The sequence below is a fragment of the Salmo salar genome, chromosome 05 (assembly GCF_965601325.2).
Source record: "Salmo salar chromosome 05, fSalSal1, whole genome shotgun sequence".
Classification (NCBI taxonomy): domain Eukaryota; kingdom Metazoa; phylum Chordata; class Actinopteri; order Salmoniformes; family Salmonidae; genus Salmo; species Salmo salar.
In genome coordinates, this window is record NC_138295.1 from 71,723,229 (window position 1) to 71,749,558 (window position 26,330).

General features: G+C 43.7%; 3 protein-coding genes across 3 annotated transcripts; all 3 read right to left on the reverse strand.

Annotated features, from left to right (window-relative positions):
• Window positions 1-22,089, reverse strand: LOC106605563 (hemicentin-1). Its single transcript, XM_082975490.1, is given in 33 exon segments — window positions 1-837; window positions 3,187-3,438; window positions 3,839-4,114; window positions 4,272-4,523; window positions 4,924-5,199; window positions 5,357-5,608; window positions 6,010-6,285; window positions 6,443-6,694; window positions 7,096-7,371; window positions 7,529-7,780; window positions 8,182-8,457; window positions 8,615-8,866; window positions 9,267-9,542; window positions 9,700-9,951; window positions 10,351-10,626; window positions 10,784-11,035; window positions 11,435-11,710; window positions 11,868-12,119; window positions 12,519-12,794; window positions 12,952-13,203; window positions 13,603-13,878; window positions 14,036-14,287; window positions 14,687-14,962; window positions 15,120-15,371; window positions 15,771-16,046; window positions 16,204-16,455; window positions 16,855-17,130; window positions 17,288-17,539; window positions 17,940-18,215; window positions 18,371-18,533; window positions 18,535-18,623; window positions 18,871-19,146; window positions 21,844-22,089. Coding segments are annotated over 33 exon segments (8,211 nt in total). The 5' UTR covers window positions 22,055-22,089; the 3' UTR covers window positions 1-757.
• Window positions 854-1,971, reverse strand: LOC145879550 (pregnancy-specific beta-1-glycoprotein 8-like). Its single transcript, XM_082975491.1, has 2 exons — window positions 1,693-1,971; window positions 854-1,389 (listed from the first exon to the last, which is right to left on the reverse strand). The coding sequence occupies exons 1-2, from the start codon at window positions 1,865-1,867 to the stop codon at window positions 1,100-1,102; spliced, it is 465 nt and encodes a 154-aa protein (XP_082831617.1). The 5' UTR covers window positions 1,868-1,971; the 3' UTR covers window positions 854-1,099.
• A 384-nt stretch (window positions 22,090-22,473) lies between the features above and the next one.
• On the reverse strand, window positions 22,474-25,227 carry LOC145879461 (cell adhesion molecule CEACAM1-like). Its single transcript, XM_082974943.1, has 5 exons — window positions 24,998-25,227; window positions 24,303-24,602; window positions 23,460-23,741; window positions 22,928-23,203; window positions 22,474-22,772 (listed from the first exon to the last, which is right to left on the reverse strand). Exons 1-5 carry the CDS (start codon window positions 25,050-25,052, stop codon window positions 22,474-22,476), a joined length of 1,212 nt encoding a protein of 403 aa, XP_082831069.1. The 5' UTR covers window positions 25,053-25,227.
• Window positions 25,228-26,330: the final 1,103 nt, after the last annotated feature.

Here is a 26,330-nt window from a genome sequence, read left to right on the forward strand (position 1 = left end):
TTCAGTAGGACAGGTGTGAAAAGACAACACTTTATTTAAGACAATAATTAATGAAGAGGAAATATAAACATAAGACAACAGCACAAGCCTGCGTCTCCTCCGAGGATTTACAAGCTTATACATTAAATATTTGCAAAAACAAGCCATGTTTTACATAAACACAAGATAAATGTATTATCGTTTGAAACGTTTTACCTTTAAGGTATTTATAAGGTAATAAACCTGAATTTGTACTTGAACTACAGAGTTTACATACATGATCAAACGCAGAACACAGAAAGGGACTGAGTGAATGGACTCCAGGGCAATATCACAGTCACAAGGGCAGTGAATATCTAAGAACATTTAATTAGAAACAGAAATAGGCAGCTGAGCTGAGCAGCGAATCTTTGCCCCTTCAATTACCTTGTTGAAGATCAGTTTTCAAGACTTTAGTTAAAAAAATAACAATAATCAGTTTATAGAGATGATTGACATAAAAACACATTGTAGAGGTGGGTTCTATTCTAAGGGGATAGACCCCTCCCATCTGACCTCTTGTTGATTCTCTACTCACAATCTAAAAGCATTGGAAAGGAGCTAAGCACATTAAACCCAGCCCTGTGGTGGTAAGATGGGGCAATTACAATATTGACAATACCACTTATTTCTATCCAGCCCTTTTTCAGATAAGCGAGGGGAGTCAGTGAGGGTAGAGGGAAGGGAGTGATTGCCAGCAGACATGCAGTGTGCTTACTGTGGTGGTCTCAGTGGTTGATCAGAGGCAGAGAAAGAGAGCTAGCAGGGCCGTCAGCATCAGACCAACTCTGGCCTGGAATGGAGGGGCAGATGAGTGGCCTGAGAGAGAAAGAAGAATGGGAGAGGAGGGGAGGCAAGGGAGAACAAATAGAATAAGTGAGTGATGACTTTCAAAAATATTTATACAGTGTATACATCTTCTTGATTCCTGTCTGTACCCCCCAGTTCAGAAAATGTCTGTATTGCATTTCCATGATGCATGAAAATGATCCTTGCATAAACACGTACGCAAACTAGAACCAAATTAAATTCAACATAATAAAAAACTCTTTGTGACATTTAATTACTCATTATATCCCACCTAGGTCGTACTACAACAGTCCACCCACTTACCGGTGGCATCCAGACTAATGGTCTTGGACATTGAGATGTTAGTTAGAGAGTTCTTGGCCACACAGGTGTATATCCCTGCATTTTTCAAGGAGACGCCTACGGCCATCAAAGGACCAGTTGCGAGCAGTGATTGGTTGTTGTGTTTCCACCAGTACTCGCTGGTTGGCCGGGAGTCGGCTGAGCACTTCAGATTGACAGAGATTATTGAGCCAATCACCACTAAGCCTGGGCCAGAGAGGTTCACACTCAGAGGGCCATCTACAGAGAGAGGTTCAGAGAGGGGGGGGTCATAATAGGGAAAAGTCTAAACGGAATCCTTGGGACATCCAACTCTGACATCACCCCATTGAAGTTGAAATGTAAAATGGTTAAGGTAAGGGTTAAGGTCAGAGTTAGGTAAGAGTTATGGTTAAGGTTAGGGTTTAGGGTAGGGACGTCCCAAAGATGCCAGATAGCACTAACCATCATAATAGTGGTGGGTTTCTGACTTTCTACATAATATAACATCAAATGCTTATCTTTTAAAATATTTTACCAACAGATTAAAACACCAGTACTTACAGTTCACCAGTAGCTGGTATTTAGGGCTGGTGTGTGGACCAAAGAGGTTGGTGGCAACACACTGATAGTTTCCATCGTTAGACACCTTGACTGGACTGAAGTGCAGAGAGTTGTTAGAGATGGTGATGTCAGAGTTCAAGGTGTTGTTCAGGACCAGAGACAGGTTGTCCTTCATCCAGTAGATGGTGTCATAGCGTCCGGTGACATCACAGGTCAGGGTTAGGTTGTCAGATGATATCGGCGTTTTGTTTCGTTTCACCGTCACCGACTTTATAGCCTCTGTGAGGACAGAGCAAGTGTATTGCTTTATGTACAGTATCAAGATTTGTCATTTGATCAAATGTTTAGTTCCAGCGACACAATAGTTGGATATATAAAACATGTATATATATATAAAACAAATGGTTGTACGATCTGATGGATTGTAAATTACTGTTTTATATTACTGTTTTATATATTTCCTGTTTTATATCATTATATCCTCTTAGCATGAGTTTTTATATCTTTAGAGATTGAAAGTAGTGTTAGGTTCAAACTCTGTGATTGAGAATAATTTAATTATTTAGTGGACTGCAGTGGAGAGTAGGAATGTGTACTCTCAAGGCCTCTCCCGACTGATGAGAAGTCCTGTGATATGCACGGAGGAGCACAGATAAATCCTGGCTGATGGATATGTACATCTTTGTCGAAGGAGGGTGTGAGACCTCAAGGTATAAGTGGACACTGCACAGTACTGAGCAAAAAAATTAACTCAACGTTCAAGAAATTCAACAATTTTACTGAATTACAGTTCATATAAGGAAATCAGTCAATTTAAATACATTCATTAGGCCCTAATCTATGGATTTCACATGACTGGCCAGGGGTGCAGCCATGGGTGACCTTGAGGGGACATAGGCCCACCCACTGGGGAGCCAGGCCCAGCCAATCAGAATGAGTTTTTCCCCACAAAAGGGCTTTTATTACAGACAGAAATACTCCTCAGTTTCAATAGCTTTCCAGGTGGCTAGTCTCAGACAATCCCGCAGGTGAACAAGCTGGATGTGAAGGTCCTGGGCTGGCATGGTTACACTTGTTCTGGGGTTGTGAGGCCAGTTGGACGTACTGAAAAATTCTCTAAAATGACATTGGAGGCGGCTTATGATAGGGAAATTAACATTCAATTCTCTGGCAACAGCTCCGGTGGACATTCCGGCAGTCAGAATGCCAATTGCACGCTCCCTCAAAACATGAGACATCTGTGGCATTGTGTTGTGTGACAAAACTGCACATTTTAGAGTGGCCTTTTATTGTCCCGAGCACAAGGTGCAACTGTGTAATGATCATTCTGTTTAATCAGCTTCTTGATATGCCACACCTGTCAGGTGAATGGATTATCTTGGCAATGAAGAACTGCTCACTAACAGGGATGTAAACAAAGGGGTGCACAACATTTGACAGAAATAAACTTTTTGTGCATAAGGACAATTTATGGGAATCTGTAGTCTGATTTACCAATGACGGTGAACATCTTTGAAGCAGTGCTGTTTCTGCCGGTGACTTTGTTGAAGGCCACACAGGTGTACTCCCCATGACTGGCTAAGGTGAGTGGGCCAGTCTCATACTTTGAGCCAGACGCCACCTGGGAGCCATTGAAGAACCAGCTGAACTGGCTGAGAGGCTGAGAGGAGGCTGAGCAGTTGAAGGTCACGTTGTGTCCTGTTTCTCCTAATGCTGGTCCTGTTATAATAGGCATCTCCGGTCCATCTATGATACAAAAGACAATCAGTTAGACCAGGGGTGTCAAATTCCTTCCATGGAGTTCCTAGTGTCTGCTGGTTTTTGGTTTTTCCATTCAAATAAGACCTAGACAGCCAGGTTTGGGGATTTCCTTACTAATAAAGTATGTTAATACGTCAATCAAGTTCAAGGGAGGATCGAAAAACCTGCTGACACTCAGCCTTCTGTGGAATGAGTTTGACACATTTGAATTAAACCCAACATCTGACATTGGTCAGAAGGTCAAATGTCATCAACATATGTCAGATGGTATAAGAGGTGGGATCCAAACCATCACGTTGACTTTACTACAATATTAATAAAGGAAGTTCTCAAAGATTCCACCAAGGCCATGGGGTCAAAGTTGAACTTGTTAATGCCTACTCACAGTTGACGATCAGTTTGTAGTATGGGCTGGTCATGTTGCTGAAGGGGTTGGAGGCAGAACACTGATAGTCTCCTTTGTCAGAATGCTGGACCGAGTTGAATGTCAGTGTATTGTTGTTCGTAGAGAAGTCAGTTCTGTTGCTAGCATACAGAGGCCAGCCGTTCCTCATCCACTGAATGGAGTAAACCGTTCCAGTGGTGCCACAGGTCAGAGAGAATCTCTCGTTCAGTATTGGCTGGGCTCCAATGACTTTCACGATGGTCATGGTCACAGTTGCTGTGGAAGCAGATCAAAGGGTTTTTCAGCACTTTTATCTCAACTTACATCTTATTATACTGTAGGTTCAACAGCACGTATGCTGACTCTAAAACCAAACAAACACAAAGTAAAGACATTTTTTCCCCTTGATTTTAAGTAGCAATTACTGACTCACCAACAACAGTGAGCATCTTGGAGACAGTGCTGTTTCTGACAGTGATGTTGTTGAAGGCCACACAGGTGTAGTTCCCATGACTGGCTAAAGTCAGTGGGCCAGTCTCATACTTTGAGCCAGTTGCCACCTGGGAGCCATTGAAGAACCAGCTGAACTGGCTGAGAGGCTGAGAGGAGGCTGAGCAGTTGAAGGTCACGTTGTGTCCTGTTTCTCCTAATGCTGGTCCTGTTATAATAGGCATCTCCGGTCCATCTATGATACAAAAGACAATCAGTTAGACCAGGGGTGTCAAATTCCTTCCATGGAGTTCCTAGTGTCTGCTGGTTTTTGGTTTTTCCATTCAAATAAGACCTAGACAGCCAGGTTTGGGGATTTCCTTACTAATAAAGTATGTTAATACATCAATCAAGTTCAAGGGAGGATCGAAAAACCCGCTGACACTCAGCCTTCTGTGGAATGAGTTTGACACATTTGAATTAAACCCAACATCTGACATTGGTCAGAAGGTCAAATGTCATCAACGTATGTCAGATGGTATAAGAGGTGGGATCCAAACCATCACGTTGACTTTACTACAATATTAATAAAGGAAGTTCTCAAAGATTCCACCAAGGCCATGGGGTCAAAGTTGAACTTGTTAATGCCTACTCACAGTTGACGATCAGTTTGTAGTATGGGCTGGTCATGTTGCTGAAGGGGTTGGAGGCAGAACACTGATAGTCTCCTTTGTCAGAATGCTGGACCGAGTTGAATGTCAGTGTATTGTTGTTCGTAGAGAAGTCAGTTCTGTTGCTAGCATACAGAGGCCAGCCGTTCCTCATCCACTGAATGGAGTAAACCGTTCCAGTGGTGCCACAGGTCAGAGAGAATCTCTCGTTCAGTATTGGCTGGGCTCCAATGACTTTCACGATGGTCATGGTCACAGTTGCTGTGGAAGCAGATCAAAGGGTTTTTCAGCACTTTTATCTCAACTTACATCTTATTATACTGTAGGTTCAACAGCACGTATGCTGACTCTAAAACCAAACAAACACAAAGTAAAGACATTTTTTCCCCTTGATTTTAAGTAGCAATTACTGACTCACCAACAACAGTGAGCATCTTGGAGACAGTGCTGTTTCTGACAGTGATGTTGTTGAAGGCCACACAGGTGTAGTCCCCATGACTGGCTAAAGTCAGTGGGCCAGTCTCATACTTTGAGCCAGTTGCCACCTGGGAGCCATTGAAGAACCAGCTGAACTGGCTGAGAGGCTGAGAGGAGGCTGAGCAGTTGAAGGTCACGTTGTGTCCTGTTTCTCCTAATGCTGGTCCTGTTATAATAGGCATCTCCGGTCCATCTATGATACAAAAGACAATCAGTTAGACCAGGGGTGTCAAATTCCTTCCATGGAGTTCCTAGTGTCTGCTGGTTTTTGGTTTTTCCATTCAAATAAGACCTAGACAGCCAGGTTTGGGGATTTCCTTACTATTAAAGTATGTTAATACATCAATCAAGTTCAAGGGAGGATCGAAAAACCTGCTGACACTCAGCCTTCTGTGGAATGAGTTTGACACATTTGAATTAAACCCAACATCTGACATTGGTCAGAAGGTCAAATGTCATCAACGATATGTCAGATGGTATAAGAGGTGGGATCCAAACCATCACGTTGACTTTACTACAATATTAATAAAGGAAGTTCTCAAAGATTCCACCAAGGCCATGGGGTCAAAGTTGAACTTGTTAATGCCTACTCACAGTTGACGATCAGTTTGTAGTATGGGCTGGTCATGTTGCTGAAGGGGTTGGAGGCAGAACACTGATAGTCTCCTTTGTCAGAATGCTGGACCGAGTTGAATGTCAGTGTATTGTTGTTCGTAGAGAAGTCAGTTCTGTTGCTAGCATACAGAGGCCAGCCGTTCCTCATCCACTGAATGGAGTAAACCGTTCCAGTGGTGCCACAGGTCAGAGAGAATCTCTCGTTCAGTATTGGCTGGGCTCCAATGACTTTCACGATGGTCATGGTCACAGTTGCTGTGGAAGCAGATCAAAGGGTTTTTCAGCACTTTTATCTCAACTTACATCTTATTATACTGTAGGTTCAACAGCACGTATGCTGACTCTAAAACCAAACAAACACAAAGTAAAGACATTTTTTCCCCTTGATTTTAAGTAGCAATTACTGACTCACCAACAACAGTGAGCATCTTGGAGACAGTGCTGTTTCTGACAGTGATGTTGTTGAAGGCCACACAGGTGTAGTCCCCATGACTGGCTAAAGTCAGTGGGCCAGTCTCATACTTTGAGCCAGTTGCCACCTGGGAGCCATTGAAGAACCAGCTGAACTGGCTGAGAGGCTGAGAGGAGGCTGAGCAGTTGAAGGTCACGTTGTGTCCTGTTTCTCCTAATGCTGGTCCTGTTATAATAGGCATCTCCGGTCCATCTATGATACAAAAGACAATCAGTTAGACCAGGGGTGTCAAATTCCTTCCATGGAGTTCCTAGTGTCTGCTGGTTTTTGGTTTTTCCATTCAAATAAGACCTAGACAGCCAGGTTTGGGGATTTCCTTACTATTAAAGTATGTTAATACATCAATCAAGTTCAAGGGAGGATCGAAAAACCTGCTGACACTCAGCCTTCTGTGGAATGAGTTTGACACATTTGAATTAAACCCAACATCTGACATTGGTCAGAAGGTCAAATGTCATCAACGATATGTCAGATGGTATAAGAGGTGGGATCCAAACCATCACGTTGACTTTACTACAATATTAATAAAGGAAGTTCTCAAAGATTCCACCAAGGCCATGGGGTCAAAGTTGAACTTGTTAATGCCTACTCACAGTTGACGATCAGTTTGTAGTATGGGCTGGTCATGTTGCTGAAGGGGTTGGAGGCAGAACACTGATAGTCTCCTTTGTCAGAATGCTGGACCGAGTTGAATGTCAGTGTATTGTTGTTCGTAGAGAAGTCAGTTCTGTTGCTAGCATACAGAGGCCAGCCGTTCCTCATCCACTGAATGGAGTAAACCGTTCCAGTGGTGCCACAGGTCAGAGAGAATCTCTCGTTCAGTATTGGCTGGGCTCCAATGACTTTCACGATGGTCATGGTCACAGTTGCTGTGGAAGCAGATCAAAGGGTTTTTCAGCACTTTTATCTCAACTTACATCTTATTATACTGTAGGTTCAACAGCACGTATGCTGACTCTAAATCGAAACAAACACAAAGTAAAGACATTTTTTCCCCTTGATTTTAAGTAGCAATTACTGACTCACCAACAACAGTGAGCATCTTGGAGACAGTGCTGTTTCTGACAGTGATGTTGTTGAAGGCCACACAGGTGTAGTCCCCATGACTGGCTAAAGTCAGTGGGCCAGTCTCATACTTTGAGCCAGTTGCCACCTGGGAGCCATTGAAGAACCAGCTGAACTGGCTGAGAGGCTGAGAGGAGGCTGAGCAGTTGAAGGTCACGTTGTGTCCTGTTTCTCCTAATGCTGGTCCTGTTATAATAGGCATCTCCGGTCCATCTATGATACAAAAGACAATCAGTTAGACCAGGGGTGTCAAATTCCTTCCATGGAGTTCCTAGTGTCTGCTGGTTTTTGGTGTTTCCATTCAAATAAGACCTAGACAGCCAGGTTTGGGGATTTCCTTACTAATAAAGTATGTTAATACATCAATCAAGTTCAAGGGAGGATCGAAAAACCTGCTGACACTCAGCCTTCTGTGGAATGAGTTTGACACATTTGAATTAAACCCAACATCTGACATTGGTCAGAAGGTCAAATGTCATCAACGATATGTCAGATGGTATAAGAGGTGGGATCCAAACCATCACGTTGACTTTACTACAATATTAATAAAGGAAGTTCTCAAAGATTCCAAAAAGGCCATGGGGTCAAAGTTGAACTTGTTAATGCCTACTCACAGTTGACGATCAGTTTGTAGTATGGGCTGGTCATGTTGCTGAAGGGGTTGGAGGCAGAACACTGATAGTCTCCTTTGTCAGAATGCTGGACCGAGTTGAATGTCAGTGTATTGTTGTTCGTAGAGAAGTCAGTTCTGTTGCTAGCATACAGAGGCCAGCCGTTCCTCATCCACTGAATGGAGTAAACCGTTCCAGTGGTGCCACAGGTCAGAGAGAATCTCTCGTTCAGTATTGGCTGGGCTCCAATGACTTTCACGATGGTCATGGTCACAGTTGCTGTGGAAGCAGATCAAAGGGTTTTTCAGCACTTTTATCTCAACTTACATCTTATTATACTGTAGGTTCAACAGCACGTATGCTGACTCTAAATCGAAACAAACACAAAGTAAAGACATTTTTTCCCCTTGATTTTAAGTAGCAATTACTGACTCACCAACAACAGTGAGCATCTTGGAGACAGTGCTGTTTCTGACAGTGATGTTGTTGAAGGCCACACAGGTGTAGTCCCCTTGACTGGCTAAAGTCAGTGGGCCAGTCTCATACTTTGAGCCAGTTGCCACCTGGGAGCCATTGAAGAACCAGCTGAACTGGCTGAGAGGCTGAGAGGAGGCTGAGCAGTTGAAGGTCACGTTGTGTCCTGTTTCTCCTAATGCTGGTCCTGTTATAATAGGCATCTCCGGTCCATCTATGATACAAAAGACAATCAGTTAGACCAGGGGTGTCAAATTCCTTCCATGGAGTTCCTAGTGTCTGCTGGTTTTTGGTGTTTCCATTCAAATAAGACCTAGATAGCCAGGTTTGCTGATTTCCTTACTATTAAAGTATGTAAATACATCAATCAAGTTCAAGGGAGGATCGAAAAACCTGCTGACACTCAGCCTTCTGTGGAATGAGTTTGACACATTTGAATTAAACCCAACATCTGACATTGGTCAGAAGGTCAAATGTCATCAACGAATGTCAGATGGTATAAGAGGTGGGATCCAAACCATCACGTTGACTTTACTACAATATTAATAAAGGAAGTTCTCAAAGATTCCAAAAAGGCCATGGGGTCAAAGTTGAACTTGTTAATGCCTACTCACAGTTGACGATCAGTTTGTAGTATGGGCTGGTCATGTTGCTGAAGGGGTTGGAGGCAGAACACTGATAGTCTCCTTTGTCAGAATGCTGGACCGAGTTGAATGTCAGTGTATTGTTGTTCGTAGAGAAGTCAGTTCTGTTGCTAGCATACAGAGGCCAGCCGTTCCTCATCCACTGAATGGAGTAAACCGTTCCAGTGGTGCCACAGGTCAGAGAGAATCTCTCGTTCAGTATTGGCTGGGCTCCAATGACTTTCACGATGGTCATGGTCACAGTTGCTGTGGAAGCAGATCAAAGGGTTTTTCAGCACTTTTATCTCAACTTACATCTTATTATACTGTAGGTTCAACAGCACGTATGCTGACTCTAAATCGAAACAAACACAAAGTAAAGACATTTTTTCCCCTTGATTTTAAGTAGCAATTACTGACTCACCAACAACAGTGAGCATCTTGGAGACAGTGCTGTTTCTGACAGTGATGTTGTTGAAGGCCACACAGGTGTAGTCCCCTTGACTGGCTAAAGTCAGTGGGCCAGTCTCATACTTTGAGCCAGTTGCCACCTGGGAGCCATTGAAGAACCAGCTGAACTGGCTGAGAGGCTGAGAGGAGGCTGAGCAGTTGAAGGTCACGTTGTGTCCTGTTTCTCCTAATGCTGGTCCTGTTATAATAGGCATCTCCGGTCCATCTATGATACAAAAGACAATCAGTTAGACCAGGGGTGTCAAATTCCTTCCATGGAGTTCCTAGTGTCTGCTGGTGTTTGGTGTTTCCATTCAAATAAGACCTAGATAGCCAGGTTTGCTGATTTCCTTACTATTAAAGTATGTAAATACATCAATCAAGTTCAAGGGAGGATCGAAAAACCTGCTGACACTCAGCCTTCTGTGGATGTTTTTTACACATTTGAATTAAACCCAACATCTGATATTGGTCAGAAGGTCAAATGTCATCAACGAATGTCACATGGTATAAGAGGTGGGATCCAAACTATCACGTTGACTTTACTACAATATTAATAAAGGAAGTTCTCAAAGATTCCAAAAAGGCCATGGGGTCAAAGTTGAACTTGTTAGTGCCTACTCACAGTTGACGATCAGTTTGTAGTATGGGCTGGTCATGTTGCTGAAGGGGTTGGAGGCAGAACACTGATAGTCTCCTTTGTCAGAATGCTGGACCGAGTTGAATGTCAGTGTATTGTTGTTCGTAGAGAAGTCAGTTCTGTTGCTAGCATACAGAGGCCAGCCGTTCCTCATCCACTGAATGGAGTAAACCGTTCCAGTGGTGCCACAGGTCAGAGAGAATCTCTCGTTCAGTATTGGCTGGGCTCCAATGACTTTCACGATGGTCATGGTCACAGTTGCTGTGGAAGCAGATCAAAGGGTTTTTCAGCACTTTTATCTCAACTTACATCTTATTATACTGTAGGTTCAACAGCACGTATGCTGACTCTAAATCGAAACAAACACAAAGTAAAGACATTTTTTCCCCTTGATTTTAAGTAGCAATTACTGACTCACCAACAACAGTGAGCATCTTGGAGACAGTGCTGTTTCTGACAGTGATGTTGTTGAAGGCCACACAGGTGTAGTCCCCTTGACTGGCTAAAGTCAGTGGGCCAGTCTCATACTTTGAGCCAGTTGCCACCTGGGAGCCATTGAAGAACCAGCTGAACTGGCTGAGAGGCTGAGAGGAGGCTGAGCAGTTGAAGGTCACGTTGTGTCCTGTTTCTCCTAATGCTGGTCCTGTTATAATAGGCATCTCCGGTCCATCTATGATACAAAAGACAATCAGTTAGACCAGGGGTGTCAAATTCCTTCCATGGAGTTCCTAGTGTCTGCTGGTGTTTGGTGTTTCCATTCAAATAAGACCTAGATAGCCAGGTTTGCTGATTTCCTTACTATTAAAGTATGTAAATACATCAATCAAGTTCAAGGGAGGATCGAAAAACCTGCTGACACTCAGCCTTCTGTGGATGTTTTTTACACATTTGAATTAAACCCAACATCTGATATTGGTCAGAAGGTCAAATGTCATCTACGAATGTCACATGGTATAAGAGGTGGGATCCAAACTATCACGTTGACTTTACTACAATATTAATAAAGGAAGTTCTCAAAGATTCCAAAAAGGCCATGGGGTCAAAGTTGAACTTGTTAGTGCCTACTCACAGTTGACGATCAGTTTGTAGTATGGGCTGGTCATGTTGCTGAAGGGGTTGGAGGCAGAACACTGATAGTCTCCTTTGTCAGAATGCTGGACCGAGTTGAATGTCAGTGTATTGTTGTTCGTAGAGAAGTCAGTTCTGTTGCTAGCATACAGAGGCCAGCCGTTCCTCATCCACTGAATGGAGTAAACCGTTCCAGTGGTGCCACAGGTCAGAGAGAATCTCTCGTTCAGTATTGGCTGGGCTCCAATGACTTTCACGATGGTCATGGTCACAGTTGCTGTGGAAGCAGATCAAAGGGTTTTTCAGCACTTTTATCTCAACTTACATCTTATTATACTGTAGGTTCAACAGCACGTATGCTGACTCTAAATCCAAACAAACACAAAGTAAAGACATTTTTTCCCCTTGATTTTAAGTAGCAATTACTGACTCACCAACAACAGTGAGCATCTTGGAGACAGTGCTGTTTCTGACAGTGATGTTGTTGAAGGCCACACAGGTGTAGTCCCCTTGACTGGCTAAAGTCAGTGGGCCAGTCTCATACTTTGAGCCAGTTGCCACCTGGGAGCCATTGAAGAACCAGCTGAACTGGCTGAGAGGCTGAGAGGAGGCTGAGCAGTTGAAGGTCACGTTGTGTCCTGTTTCTCCTAATGCTGGTCCTGTTATAATAGGCATCTCCGGTCCATCTATGATACAAAAGACAATCAGTTAGACCAGGGGTGTCAAATTCCTTCCATGGAGTTCCTAGTGTCTGCTGGTGTTTGGTGTTTCCATTCAAATAAGACCTAGATAGCCAGGTTTGCTGATTTCCTTACTATTAAAGTATGTAAATACATCAATCAAGTTCAAGGGAGGATCGAAAAACCTGCTGACACTCAGCCTTCTGTGGATGTTTTTTACACATTTGAATTAAACCCAACATCTGATATTGGTCAGAAGGTCAAATGTCATTTACGAATGTCACATGGTATAAGAGGTGGGATCCAAACTATCACGTTGACTTTACTACAATATTAATAAAGGAAGTTCTCAAAGATTCCAAAAAGGCCATGGGGTCAAAGTTGAACTTGTTAGTGCCTACTCACAGTTGACGATCAGTTTGTAGTATGGGCTGGTCATGTTGCTGAAGGGGTTGGAGGCAGAACACTGATAGTCTCCTTTGTCAGAATGCTGGACCGAGTTGAATGTCAGTGTATTGTTGTTCGTAGAGAAGTCAGTTCTGTTGCTAGCATACAGAGGCCAGCCGTTCCTCATCCACTGAATGGAGTAAACCGTTCCAGTGGTGCCACAGGTCAGAGAGAATCTCTCGTTCAGTATTGGCTGGGCTCCAATGACTTTCACGATGGTCATGGTCACAGTTGCTGTGGAAGCAGATCAAAGGGTTTTTCAGCACTTTTATCTCAACTTACATCTTATTATACTGTAGGTTCAACAGCACGTATGCTGACTCTAAATCGAAACAAACACAAAGTAAAGACATTTTTTCCCCTTGATTTTAAGTAGCAATTACTGACTCACCAACAACAGTGAGCATCTTGGAGACAGTGCTGTTTCTGACAGTGATGTTGTTGAAGGCCACACAGGTGTAGTCCCCTTGACTGGCTAAAGTCAGTGGGCCAGTCTCATACTTTGAGCCAGTTGCCACCTGGGAGCCATTGAAGAACCAGCTGAACTGGCTGAGAGGCTGAGAGGAGGCTGAGCAGTTGAAGGTCACGTTGTGTCCTGTTTCTCCTAATGCTGGTCCTGTTATAATAGGCATCTCCGGTCCATCTATGATACAAAAGACAATCAGTTAGACCAGGGGTGTCAAATTCCTTCCATGGAGTTCCTAGTGTCTGCTGGTGTTTGGTGTTTCCATTCAAATAAGACCTAGATAGCCAGGTTTGCTGATTTCCTTACTATTAAAGTATGTAAATACATCAATCAAGTTCAAGGGAGGATCGAAAAACCTGCTGACACTCAGCCTTCTGTGGATGTTTTTTACACATTTGAATTAAACCCAACATCTGATATTGGTCAGAAGGTCAAATGTCATTTACGAATGTCACATGGTATAAGAGGTGGGATCCAAACTATCACGTTGACTTTACTACAATATTAATAAAGGAAGTTCTCAAAGATTCCAAAAAGGCCATGGGGTCAAAGTTGAACTTGTTAGTGCCTACTCACAGTTGACGATCAGTTTGTAGTATGGGCTGGTCATGTTGCTGAAGGGGTTGGAGGCAGAACACTGATAGTCTCCTTTGTCAGAATGCTGGACCGAGTTGAATGTCAGTGTATTGTTGTTCGTAGAGAAGTCAGTTCTGTTGCTAGCATACAGAGGCCAGCCGTTCCTCATCCACTGAATGGAGTAAACCGTTCCAGTGGTGCCACAGGTCAGAGAGAATCTCTCGTTCAGTATTGGCTGGGCTCCAATGACTTTCACGATGGTCATGGTCACAGTTGCTGTGGAAGCAGATCAAAGGGTTTTTCAGCACTTTTATCTCAACTTACATCTTATTATACTTTAGGTTCAACAGCACGTATGCTGACTCTAAATCCAAACAAACGCAAAGTAAAGACATTTTTTCCCCTTGATTTTAAGTAGCAATTACTGACTCACCAACAACAGTGAGCATCTTGGAGACAGTGCTGTTTCTGACAGTGATGTTGTTGAAGGCCACACAGGTGTAGTCCCCTTGACTGGCTAAAGTCAGTGGGCCAGTCTCATACTTTGAGCCAGTTGCAACCTGGGAGCCATTGAAGAACCAGCTGAACTGGCTGAGAGGCTGAGAGGAGGCTGAGCAGTTGAAGGTCACGTTGTGTCCTGTTTCTCCTAATGCTGGTCCTGTTATAATAGGCATCTCCGGTCCATCTATGATACAAAAGACAATCAGTTAGACCAGGGGTGTCAAATTCCTTCCATGGAGTTCCTAGTGTCTGCTGGTGTTTGGTGTTTCCATTCAAATAAGACCTAGATAGCCAGGTTTGCTGATTTCCTTACTATTAAAGTATGTAAATACATCAATCAAGTTCAAGGGAGGATCGAAAAACCTGCTGACACTCAGCCTTCTGTGGATGTTTTTTACACATTTGAATTAAACCCAACATCTGATATTGGTCAGAAGGTCAGATGTAATTTACGAATGTCACATGGTATAAGAGGTGGGATCCAAACTATCACGTTGACTTTACTACAATATTAATAAAGGAAGTTCTCAAAGATTCCAAAAAGGCCATGGGGTCAAAGTTGAACTTGTTAGTGCCTACTCACAGTTGACGATCAGTTTGTAGTATGGGCTGGTCATGTTGCTGAAGGGGTTGGAGGCAGAACACTGATAGTCTCCTTTGTCAGAATGCTGGACCGAGTTGAATGTCAGTGTATTGTTGTTCGTAGAGAAGTCAGTTCTGTTGCTAGCATACAGAGGCCAGCCGTTCCTCATCCACTGAATGGAGTAAACCGTTCCAGTGGTGCCACAGGTCAGAGAGAATCTCTCGTTCAGTATTGGCTGGGCTCCAATGACTTTCACGATGGTCATGGTCACAGTTGCTGTGGAAGCAGATCAAAGGGTTTTTCAGCACTTTTATCTCAACTTACTTCTTATTATACTGTAGGTTCAACAGCACGTATGCTGACTCTAAATCGAAACAAACACAGAGTAAAGACATTTTTTCCCCTTGATTTTAAGTAGCAATTACTGACTCACCAACAACAGTGAGCATCTTGGAGACAGTGCTGTTTCTGACAGTGATGTTGTTGAAGGCCACACAGGTGTAGTCCCCTTGACTGGCTAAAGTCAGTGGGCCAGTCTCATACTTTGAGCCAGTTGCCACCTGGGAGCCATTGAAGAACCAGCTGAACTGGCTGAGAGGCTGAGAGGAGGCTGAGCAGTTGAAGGTCACGTTGTGTCCTGTTTCTCCTAATGCTGGTCCTGTTATAATAGGCATCTCCGGTCCATCTATGATACAAAAGACAATCAGTTAGACCAGGGGTGTCAAATTCCTTCCATGGAGTTCCTAGTGTCTGCTGGTGTTTGGTGTTTCCATTCAAATAAGACCTAGATAGCCAGGTTTGCTGATTTCCTTACTATTAAAGTATGTAAATACATCAATCAAGTTCAAGGGAGGATCGAAAAACCTGCTGACACTCAGCCTTCTGTGGATGTTTTTTACACATTTGAATTAAACCCAACATCTGATATTGGTCAGAAGGTCAAATGTAATTTACGAATGTCACATGGTATAAGAGGTGGGATCCAAACTATCACGTTGACTTTACTACAATATTAATAAAGGAAGTTCTCAAAGATTCCAAAAAGGCCATGGGGTCAAAGTTGAACTTGTTAGTGCCTACTCACAGTTGACGATCAGTTTGTAGTATGGGCTGGTCATGTTGCTGAAGGGGTTGGAGGCAGAACACTGATAGTCTCCTTTGTCAGAATGCTGGACCGAGTTGAATGTCAGTGTATTGTTGTTCGTAGAGAAGTCAGTTCTGTTGCTAGCATACAGAGGCCAGCCGTTCCTCATCCACTGAATGGAGTAAACCGTTCCAGTGGTGCCACAGGTCAGAGAGAATCTCTCGTTCAGTATTGGCTGGGCTCCAATGACGTTCACGATGGTCATGGTCACAGTTGCTGTGGAAGCAGATCAAAGGGTTTTTCAGCACTTTTACCTCAACTTACATCTTATTATACTTTAGGTTCAACAGCACGTATGCTGACTCTCAATCCAAACAAATGGAAAGTAAAGACATTTTTTCCCCTTGATTTTAAGTAGCAATTACTGACTCACCAACAACAGTGAGCATCTTGGAGACAGTGCTGTTTCTGACAGTGATGTTGTTGAAGGCCACACAGGTGTAGTCCCCTTGACTGGCTAAAGTCAGTGGGCCAGTCTCATACTTTGAGCCAGTTGCCACCTGGGAGCCATTGAAGAACCAGCTGAACTGGCTGAGAGGCTGAGAGGAGGCTGAGCAGTTGAAGGTCACGTTGTGTCCTGTTTCTCCTAATGCTGGTCCTGTTATAATAGGCATCTCCGGTCCATCTATGATACAAAAGACAATCAGTTAGACCAGGGGTGTCAAATTCCTTCCATGGAGTTCCTAGTGTCTGCTGGTGTTTGGTGTTTCCATTCAAATAAGACCTAGATAGCCAGGTTTGCTGATTTCCTTACTATTAAAGTATGTAAATACATCAATCAAGTTCAAGGGAGGATCGAAAAACCTGCTGACACTCAGCCTTCTGTGGATGTTTTTTACACATTTGAATTAAACCCAACATCTGATATTGGTCAGAAGGTCAAATGTCATTTACGAATGTCACATGGTATAAGAGGTGGGATCCAAACTATCACGTTGACTTTACTACAATATTAATAAAGGAAGTTCTCAAAGATTCCAAAAAGGCCATGGGGTCAAAGTTGAACTTGTTAATGCCTACTCACAGTTGACGATCAGTTTGTAGTATGGGCTGGTCATGTTGCTGAAGGGGTTGGAGGCAGAACACTGATAGTCTCCTTTGTCAGAATGCTGGACCGAGTTGAATGTCAGTGTATTGTTGTTCGTAGAGAAGTCAGTTCTGTTGCTAGCATACAGAGGCCAGCCGTTCCTCATCCACTGAATGGAGTAAACCGTTCCAGTGGTGCCACAGGTCAGAGAGAATCTCTCGTTCAGTATTGGCTGGGCTCCAATGACTTTCACGATGGTCATGGTCACAGTTGCTGTGGAAGCAGATCAAAGGGTTTTTCAGCACTTTTATCTCAACTTACATCTTATTATACTGTAGGTTCAACAGCACGTATGCTGACTCTAAAACCAAACAAACACAAAGTAAAGACATTTTTTCCCCTTGATTTTAAGTAGCAATTACTGACTCACCAACAACAGTGAGCATCTTGGAGACAGTGCTGTTTCTGACAGTGATGTTGTTGAAGGCCACACAGGTGTAGTCCCCTTGACTGGCTAAAGTCAGTGGGCCAGTCTCATACTTTGAGCCAGTTGCCACCTGGGAGCCATTGAAGAACCAGCTGAACTGGCTGAGAGGCTGAGAGGAGGCTGAGCAGTTGAAGGTCACGTTGTGTCCTGTTTCTCCTAATGCTGGTCCTGTTATAATAGGCATCTCCGGTCCATCTATGATACAAAAGACAATCAGTTAGACCAGGGGTGTCAAATTCCTTCCATGGAGTTCCTAGTGTCTGCTGGTTTTTGGTGTTTCCATTCAAATAAGACCTAGATAGCCAGGTTTGGGGATTTCCTTACTAATAAAGTATGTTAATACATCAATCAAGTTCAAGGGAGGATCGAAAAACCTGCTGACACTCAGCCTTCTGTGGAATGAGTTTGACACATTTGAGTTAAACCCAACATCTGTCATTGGCCAGAAGGTCAAATGTCATCAACGAATGTCAGATGGTATAAGAGGTGGGATCCAAACCATCACGTTGACTTTACTACAATATTAATAAAGGAAGTTCTCAAAGATTCCAACAAGGCCATGGGGTCAAAGTTGAACTTGTTAATGCCTACTCACAGTTGACGATCAGTTTGTAGTATGGGCTGGTCATGTTGCTGAAGGGGTTGGAGGCAGAACACTGATAGTCTCCTTTGTCAGAATGCTGGACCGAGTTGAATGTCAGTGTATTGTTGTTCGTAGAGAAGTCAGTTCTGTTGCTAGCATACAGAGGCCAGCCGTTCCTCATCCACTGAATGGAGTAAACCGTTCCAGTGGTGCCACAGGTCAGAGAGAATCTCTCGTTCAGTATTGGCTGGGCTCCAATGACTTTCACGATGGTCATGGTCACAGTTGCTGTGGAAGCAGATCAAAGGGTTTTTCAGCACTTTTATCTCAACTTACATCTTATTATACTGTAGGTTCAACAGCACGTATGCTGACTCTAAATCGAAACAAACAAAGTAAAGACATTTTTTCCCCTTGATTTTAAGTAGCAATTACTGACTCACCAACAACAGTGAGCATCTTGGAGACAGTGCTGTTTCTGACAGTGATGTTGTTGAAGGCCACACAGGTGTAGTCCCCATGACTGGCTAAAGTCAGTGGGCCAGTCTCGTACACTGAGCCAGCCGCCACCTGGGAGCCATTGAAGAACCAGCTGAACTGGCTTGAGAGGCTGAGAGGAGGCTGAGCAGTTGAAGGTCACGTTGTGTCCTGTCATTGCTATATCCGGACTCATGATAACAGGTCTCTCTGGACCATCTGGGAAACACAAGATAATGAAGATATCGAATGAGATTAGCTATTGGAATTCCCATTTGGTGCTTGCTTTGGTTTGACCCCATTATACCCAACCATCCCCTTGGCTTTTCATACTTTATGTCAGAAGTCAGATCCAAACTTACCCCAATTCCATTACTATAAATTACATCTTCCCCTCATTATAGGTAAAAATTTGAATAACATTTTCAGATATCAAGTTTGGTTTTGGGCCATAATAACTACTCACAGTTGACGATCAGTCTGTATTCTGGGCTGGTCATGTTGCTGAGGGGGTTGTAGGCAGAACACTGATAGTCTCCGTTGTCAGAATGCTGGACAGAGTTGAAGGTCAGTGTATTGTTGTCCATAGAGAAGTCTGTTCTGTAATCAGCATACAGCGGCCAGCCGTTCCTCATCCAATGAATGGAGTAAATGGTTCCAGCAGTCTCACAGGTCATCGTAAACATGTAGTCTGCTATTACCTGGGAACCCATGACTTTCACCATGGCCATGGTTACCTGGACTGTGAAGAAAACTTCAGTGTCACAAGAATGTTGACTACAATCACAATCACTGTTTGTTGATAACAGAACCGACTTCTCTATGGACAACAATACACTAGATCACCTGTACTCCACACACAGAGACGCGTTCAAAGCTCTCCCTCGCCCTCCATTTGGTAAATCCGACCACAACTCTATCCTCCTGATTCCTGCTTACAAGCTCAAATTAAAGCAGGAAGCACCAGTGACTCGGTCTATAAAAAAATGGTCAGATGAAGCAGATGCTAAACTACAGGACTGTTTTGCTATCACAGACTGGAACATGTTCCGGGATTCTTCCGATGACATTGAGGAATATACCAAATCAGTCACTGGCTTTATCAATAAGTGCATTGAGGACGTCGTCCCCACAGTGACTGTACGTACATACCCCAACCAGAAGCCATGGATTACAAGCAACATTCGCACTGAGCTAAAGTGTAGAGCTGCCGCTTTCAAGGTGCGGGACTCTAACCCGGAAGCTTACAAGAAATCCCGCTATGCCCTGTGACGAACCATCAAACAGGCAAAGCGTCAATACAGGGCCAAGATTGAATTATACTACACAGGCTCCGACGCTCGTCGGATGTGGCAGGGCTTGCAAACTATTACAGACTACAAAGGGAAGCACAGCCGCGAGCTGCCCAGTGACACGAGCCTACCAGACGAGCTAAATCACTTCTATGCTCACTTCGAGGCAAGCAACACTAAGGCATGCATGAGAGCATCAGCTGTTCCGGATGACTGTGTGATCACGCTCTCCGTAGCCGATGTGAGTAAGACCTTTAAACAGGTCAACATTCACAAGGCTGCGGGGCCAGATGGATTACCAGGACGTGTGCTCCGGGCATTGTGCTGACCAACTGGCAGGTGTCTTCACTGACATTTTCAACATGTCCCTGATTGAGTCTGTAATACCAACATGCTTCAAGCAGACCACCATAGTCCCTGTGCCCAAGAACACAAAGGCAACCTGCCTAAATGACTACACACCCGTAGCACTCACGTCAGTAGCCATGAAGTGCTTTGAAAGGCTGGTAATGGCTCACATCAACACCATTATCCCAGAAACCCTAGACCCACTCCAATTTGCATACTGCCCAAACAGATCCACAGATGATGCAATCTCTATTGCACTCCACACTGCCCTTTCCCACCTGGACAAAAGGAACACCTATGTGAGAATGCTATTAATTGACTACAGCTCAGCGTTCAACACCATAGTACCCTCAAAGCTCATCACTAAGCTAAGTAACCTGGGACTAAACACCTCCCTCTGCAACTGGATCCTGGACTTCCTGATGGGCCGCCCCAAGGTGGTGAGGGTAGGTAACAACACATCTGTCACACTGATCCTCAACACTGGAGCTCCCCAGGGGTGCGTGCGCAGTCCCCTCCTGTACTCCCTGTTCACCCACGACTGCATGGCCAGGCACGACTCCAACACCATCATTAAGTTTGCTGACGACACAACAGTGGTAGGGCTGATCACCGACAACGATGAGACAGCCTATAGGGAGGTCAGAGACCTGGCCGGGTGGTGCCAGAATAACAACCTATCCCTCAATGTAACCAAGACTAAGGAGATGATTGTGGACTACAGGAAAAGGAGCACCGAGCACATCCCATTCTCATCGACGGGGCTGTAGTGGAGCAGGTTGAGAGCTTCAAATTCCTTGGTGTCCACATCAACAACAAATTAGAATGGTCCAAACACACCAAGACAGTCGTGAAGAGGGCACGACAAAGCCTATTCCCCCTCAGGAAACTAAAAAGATTTGGCATGGGTCCTGAGATCCTCAAAAGGTTCTACAGCTGCAATATCGAGAGCATCCTGACCGGTTGCATCACTGCCTGGTACGGTAATTTCTTGGCCTCCGACCGCAAGGCACTTCAGAGGGTAGTGCGTACGGCCCAGTACATCACTGGGGCAAAGCTGCCTGCCATCCAGGACCTCTACACCAGGCGGTGTCAGAGGAAGGCCACTGAAAATTGTCCCAGCCACCCCAGTCATAGACTGTTCTCTCTACTATCGTATGGCAAGCGGTACCGGAGTGCCAAGCCTAGGACAAAAAGGCTTCTCAACAGTTTTTACCCCCAAGCCATGACTCCTGAACAGATAACCAAATGGTTACCCGGACTACTTGCATTGTGTGCCCCCCCCCCCGCTACTCTCTGTTTATCTTATATGCATAGTCACTTTAACTATACATTCATGGACATACTACCTCAATTGGCCCGACCAACCAGTGCTCCTACACATTGGCTAACCGGGCTATCTGCACTGTGTCCCACCACCCGCCAACCCTTCTTTCTACGCTACTGCTACTCTCTGTTCATCATATATGCATAGTCACTTTAACCATACCCATGCATAGTCACTTTAACCATACCACATGTACATACTACCTCAATAAGCCTGACTAACCGGTGTCTGTATATAGCCTTGCTACTCTTATTTTCAAATGTCTTTTTACTGTTGTTTTATTTCTTTACTTACCTACACACACACATATACCTTTTTTTCGCACTATTGGTTAGAGCCTGTAAGTAATAATTTCACTGTAAGGTCTACACCTGTTGTATTTGGCACACGTGACAAATAAACTTTGATTTGATTTGAATGGCCTATATCTACATGTACAAGTTAAACAGTTTCGATGACTCTTCTGTCTTACCAATGATGGTGAGCATCTTGGAGACAGTGCTGTTTTTGCCAGTGATGTTGTTGAAGGCCACACAGGTGTACTCCCCTTGACTGGCTAAGGTCAGTGGGCCAGTCTCATACGCTGAGCCAGCCGCCACCTGGGAGCCATTGAAGAACCAGCTGAACTGGCTGGGAGGCTGAGAGGAGGCTGAGCAGTTGAAGGTCACGATGTGTCCTGTCATTGCTATATCCGGACTAGTTACAGCAGGTCTCTCTGGTCCAACTATTAATAAACACAAGACAGTATGGTTAATCTTGTGGTTTGACTTTTTTTTACAAAGACTAGTGAGTAAGTAGCCTTCCACAATCTTTGGCTTTTGCAAGTTAGAACAGCTCATGGGAGCAGCAACCTATCTCCTGTTTCTGTAGTGTGTTGCAGCTTGACGTATAAGCACATCCCCTGGACAGGACACTAGTCTATCACAGGCCCTTACCCCCAATCTATCTCCTTAATGCTGCTTGCCAAGTAAAGACACGTTGGGTCCCATTTTTACAGTCGTTGGTATGACTCATCCAGGGATCAAACTCCCAAACTTATACAGTTATCTCAGTATGGAAACTCTAACTACAAGGCCACTGAATTGGTTTTATCAGACAAAGATTACCAGCTCTTGTAATACTCACAGTTCACCACATGCGTGTATGCTATGCTGGTCAGGTTGCTAACAGCATTAAAGGCCTCACAAAGATATTCTCCATTGTCAGAAAATTGGATTGGGTTGATAACCATTGTGTTGTTGTCCGTAGAGAAGAATGTTCTGTTATTTAGGGAGATGAGCTGGCCGTTCATCAGCCAGATAATGTAGTCTACAGGTCCAGTCACCTCACACCGCAGAGTGAAGGACTGATCCAGTATCGGTGGCTTCCCATCACGGTTCAACGAAACCGCTGATATCGGCTCTATGGTAAAAAGAAGAGGAGGAATCATTTGTCATACTGTACTTCACTTGATTGGTGGTAAAAAGACCATTATATAACATTCTATTTATACCCATCAATAATCAAATATTCACTACCAACTATACGACATTTCGTAACGATGAATGTTGCCTCACCCACGATCTTTATCATTGTGGTCATGGAGGCGAATCGGAGTGTGACATTGTTGTAGGCTAAGCAGGCGTAACTTCCTGTCTGGTTCTCTCTGGTGTTCTGCAGGCTGAGCTGTGGACTTTGCTCATTGAGGAACGCCTCATTAAACCTCCACTTGTAGGACTCAGTGGGTTTTGACTGAGCGGAGCAGGACAAAGTGATGACAGAGCCCGTCTTGTAGGCTGTATGTCCTATGGTCATCTCAGGAACTACCATCATGGTGAGGTTACTTGGGCCATCTATGGGGGAAAATCAACAACAATGAAGTGTTGGGTAAACATTACCTAGAATATGTTTCTGTCCTGCTCTACTTAACACAGTGTACTAATGATCTCTCCAAATAATGATCTGGATCATGTGTACACAGAGGAATGGTTTGGGATGAAAATAGGCATATTACATCATTGCATGGAATTCTGGCTCTCAATGACAAGGTACAATCCATGTCTGTTGTGTATGATTAATGTACAGTATACTGCATAATCTGATACTCACATCTAACATTGAGGCCAATGGGCTGGCTGGTGCCATTGCTGATTCCATTGATGACCTCACATCTGAACGGCCCTTCATCGTGTCGTGTCACACTGACTATGGTGAGAGTGCTGTTCCCACCACCAAGCCAAACTCTGTCACTGGCTGTGACCTCTGAGCTGCCATTCAGCCAGCGGTAGGAGAGGGAGGTGCCAGAGGAGACAGAGCAGGTGAAAATGGAAGTGTCGTTCGATTCCACTAGATCAGTGGCTTTGGCCCTCAGAGTCACGTTTGAAATGGGCTCTGTGGGTGAGAGAGTAGATGGCAGTCAAGATAAGATGGATGTGTCTCAAGAACGTTTTTTTTGTGTCTTACTGAATTACAACCATATAGTTGATATTTGTTTCATATTGTAAAACTTGTTTTGGAAATCCATCTAAATATGCTATTTTGTTTACTTATCATAGAGACCAGGTTTCAGGATTGAGCCCTGTAGAGCCCTTAGTCTCTTTGAACACATAAAAAATATTGTGTTCGTCTTATCTGAAATTGAAAAGAACAGTTTGCTCAAACTCTGTGATCTGTTTTAGGTATTACGTAGGCCAAATTCACTATAGGTTCAGAAAACATTGACATATTTAAGTGTTAGCTTTGGAGGTCAGGAAAATGACTTTGCCTTTTATTATTGTGACAGAGATTAATCATTGATAGAGAATGTATGTGCATGCATGTTTTAAGAAAGTATATGAATGGGCAAGTAATTGTGCAGGTTAGCATATGTGCAAGCAAGTGACCGTGTGTGCCAGTGAGTGAGAGTCTATCATAGTAGAAAGATAAACAGACAGGCAGAGGTCATTTCCTTACCCTGGACAGACAAAGTCACCACAGCATACCGGACTGGCTCCATTCCCTGCACGGTATATAGACCTGAGTCGTTGAGTTGGAGAGAGCTTATGGACAGCTCTGAGGAGGAGCGGTTGAATGAGACTCTGCCAAGATAACTTGTACTCACTCTACTGCCATTAGGATAGAAAAGTACAATGATTGTAGTTTCATATGACCAGATCCCTACATTGATGGGGCTTTGAGGAACTAGGTTCAGTGTGACATTACTGCCCACAGCTAAGGGGTTCATCGAGGGAACCACCACCTGGCCAGAGACACCTAGAAGAGGATGGATTGATGAGTTTAGTTCATGTTTTGAGATATTATTAAATCAGTACAAAAGTCTTTAAAGTTCTTAAAATATTTTAATTGAGATTAATCAAATCTTCGGACTATGGAACTTTAACAGAAATACAAGCTTTTGTTTCAACATTGTGCCTTCAATTTGAACCCACAATTTACAACATGACCTACTATCTATTTCTAATGTCTACTCTATACATTGTTGTCAATGTCAGATAAATAGAAATCTCCATCTTTCTGACTTGATACTGTTTGACTGAAGTGCATCAACCAAACAGAGACATTTGAACAACCTGTTACTAATTTAACAAAGCGTTATAGCACAAATAGTTATCAATATATTTCCAGAATGAGCGTTTTGTCCTCTTTACCTGTAGTGAAGTTGAGCAGCACCAGGATGAGAACCCACACCAGAGGATACTCCATAGTTCTACCACTTATCAAACACCATGGATCAGAAATGAACGGTAATCTTTCCTATGAACCAAATGACTGTCCACCCTTCTTGGTAAATCCAAACATGTCAATACTCCACAGTCACAGTCTCCTCTCAATCAACAAATATTTATTCAGGATCATGTAATGTTGCTGGAGTCAGGTGATGCAAATGTACCTACCCACCCTACCTGTCGCCAGAACACACTCACACACACCCACCCAACTACCCACGCCCTATTTTGCCCACGTACATTTTTCCCACTGTGTTTTTTGTTGACACACAGGAGTGTTTTCAAGTTGATTATGGTTTACTGTAAATCTGATCAACTCTGTTTGTCCTACACAGGTCCTGGGAGGAGGCTGGATCATACTTGGCCAATGAGGCTGGGGATAGGTCCTCCGACGCTGTTGAAAATCATGATCCATCCACGGTGGCTAAAGCAACCTGGGCTCATAAGACACTGTTCACATTGAACCTGTCAAGAAACACTTACAGTGCCTTGAAAAATGATTTGCCCCCTTTCTGATATTCTATGTTTTTGCATACTTTTGATACTGAATGTTATCAGATCTTCAACCAAAACCCAATTTTAGAAAAAGGGAACCTGAGTTTAAAAAAAGTATACTTTATTTATTTAAAAACATTATGCAACACACAATTCACCTGTGTGAAAAAAGTAATTGCCCCCTTACACTTAATAAATGGCATGAACTGCTCATTTCAAGTCCTGCCACAGCATCTCAATTGGGATTAGGTCAGGACTTTGACTAGGCCATTCCAAAACATCAAATTTTGTTCTGCATCATTGTCTTGCTGCATGACTCAGCTCACAGCTAGATGGCCTGACATTCTCCTGTAGAATTCTCTGAAATGGAGCAGAATTCCTGGTTCCTTCTGTTAAGGCAAGTCATCCGGATCCTGAGACACCAAAGCATCCCAAAACCATCACACTACCACTACAGTGCTTGACCATTGGTATGAGGTTCTTACTGTGGAATGCAGTGTTTGGTTTTCAGCCATGCATATTGGGACCAATCTCGTCCAAAATGTTATACTTGTGAATCATCTGTCCATAGACCATTCTTCCAAAAGTCTTGATGATCATCCAGGTGCATCCAGATGCTTTTTTCTAAACTTGAGTCAAAGTTTTGAATGACATGGGTCCCGTTATTCGTGGCGAAATCCAAACACTGTATTACACAGTAAGAACCTCATACCAACAGTCTAGCAGCTTTTTTGTTACATTATATATGCAGCCTTCCCTG

Coding starts and splice junctions, on each gene's coding strand:
- LOC145879550 (XM_082975491.1), bottom strand. CDS start 1,867: ATGAAGGACAACCTGTCTCTGGTCCTGAACAACACCTTGAACTCTGAC. Junction 1,390..1,692: donor ATACCAGCTACTGGTGAACT/GTAAGTACTGGT, acceptor CTCTCTCTGTAG/ATGGCCCTCTGAGTGTGAAC.
- LOC145879461 (XM_082974943.1), bottom strand. CDS start 25,052: ATGGAGTATCCTCTGGTGTGGGTTCTCATCCTGGTGCTGCTCAACTTC. Junction 23,204..23,459: donor CATTGGCCTCAATGTTAGAT/GTGAGTATCAGA, acceptor TTTCCCCCATAG/ATGGCCCAAGTAACCTCACC. Junction 22,773..22,927: donor CACAATGATAAAGATCGTGG/GTGAGGCAACAT, acceptor TTTTTACCATAG/AGCCGATATCAGCGGTTTCG.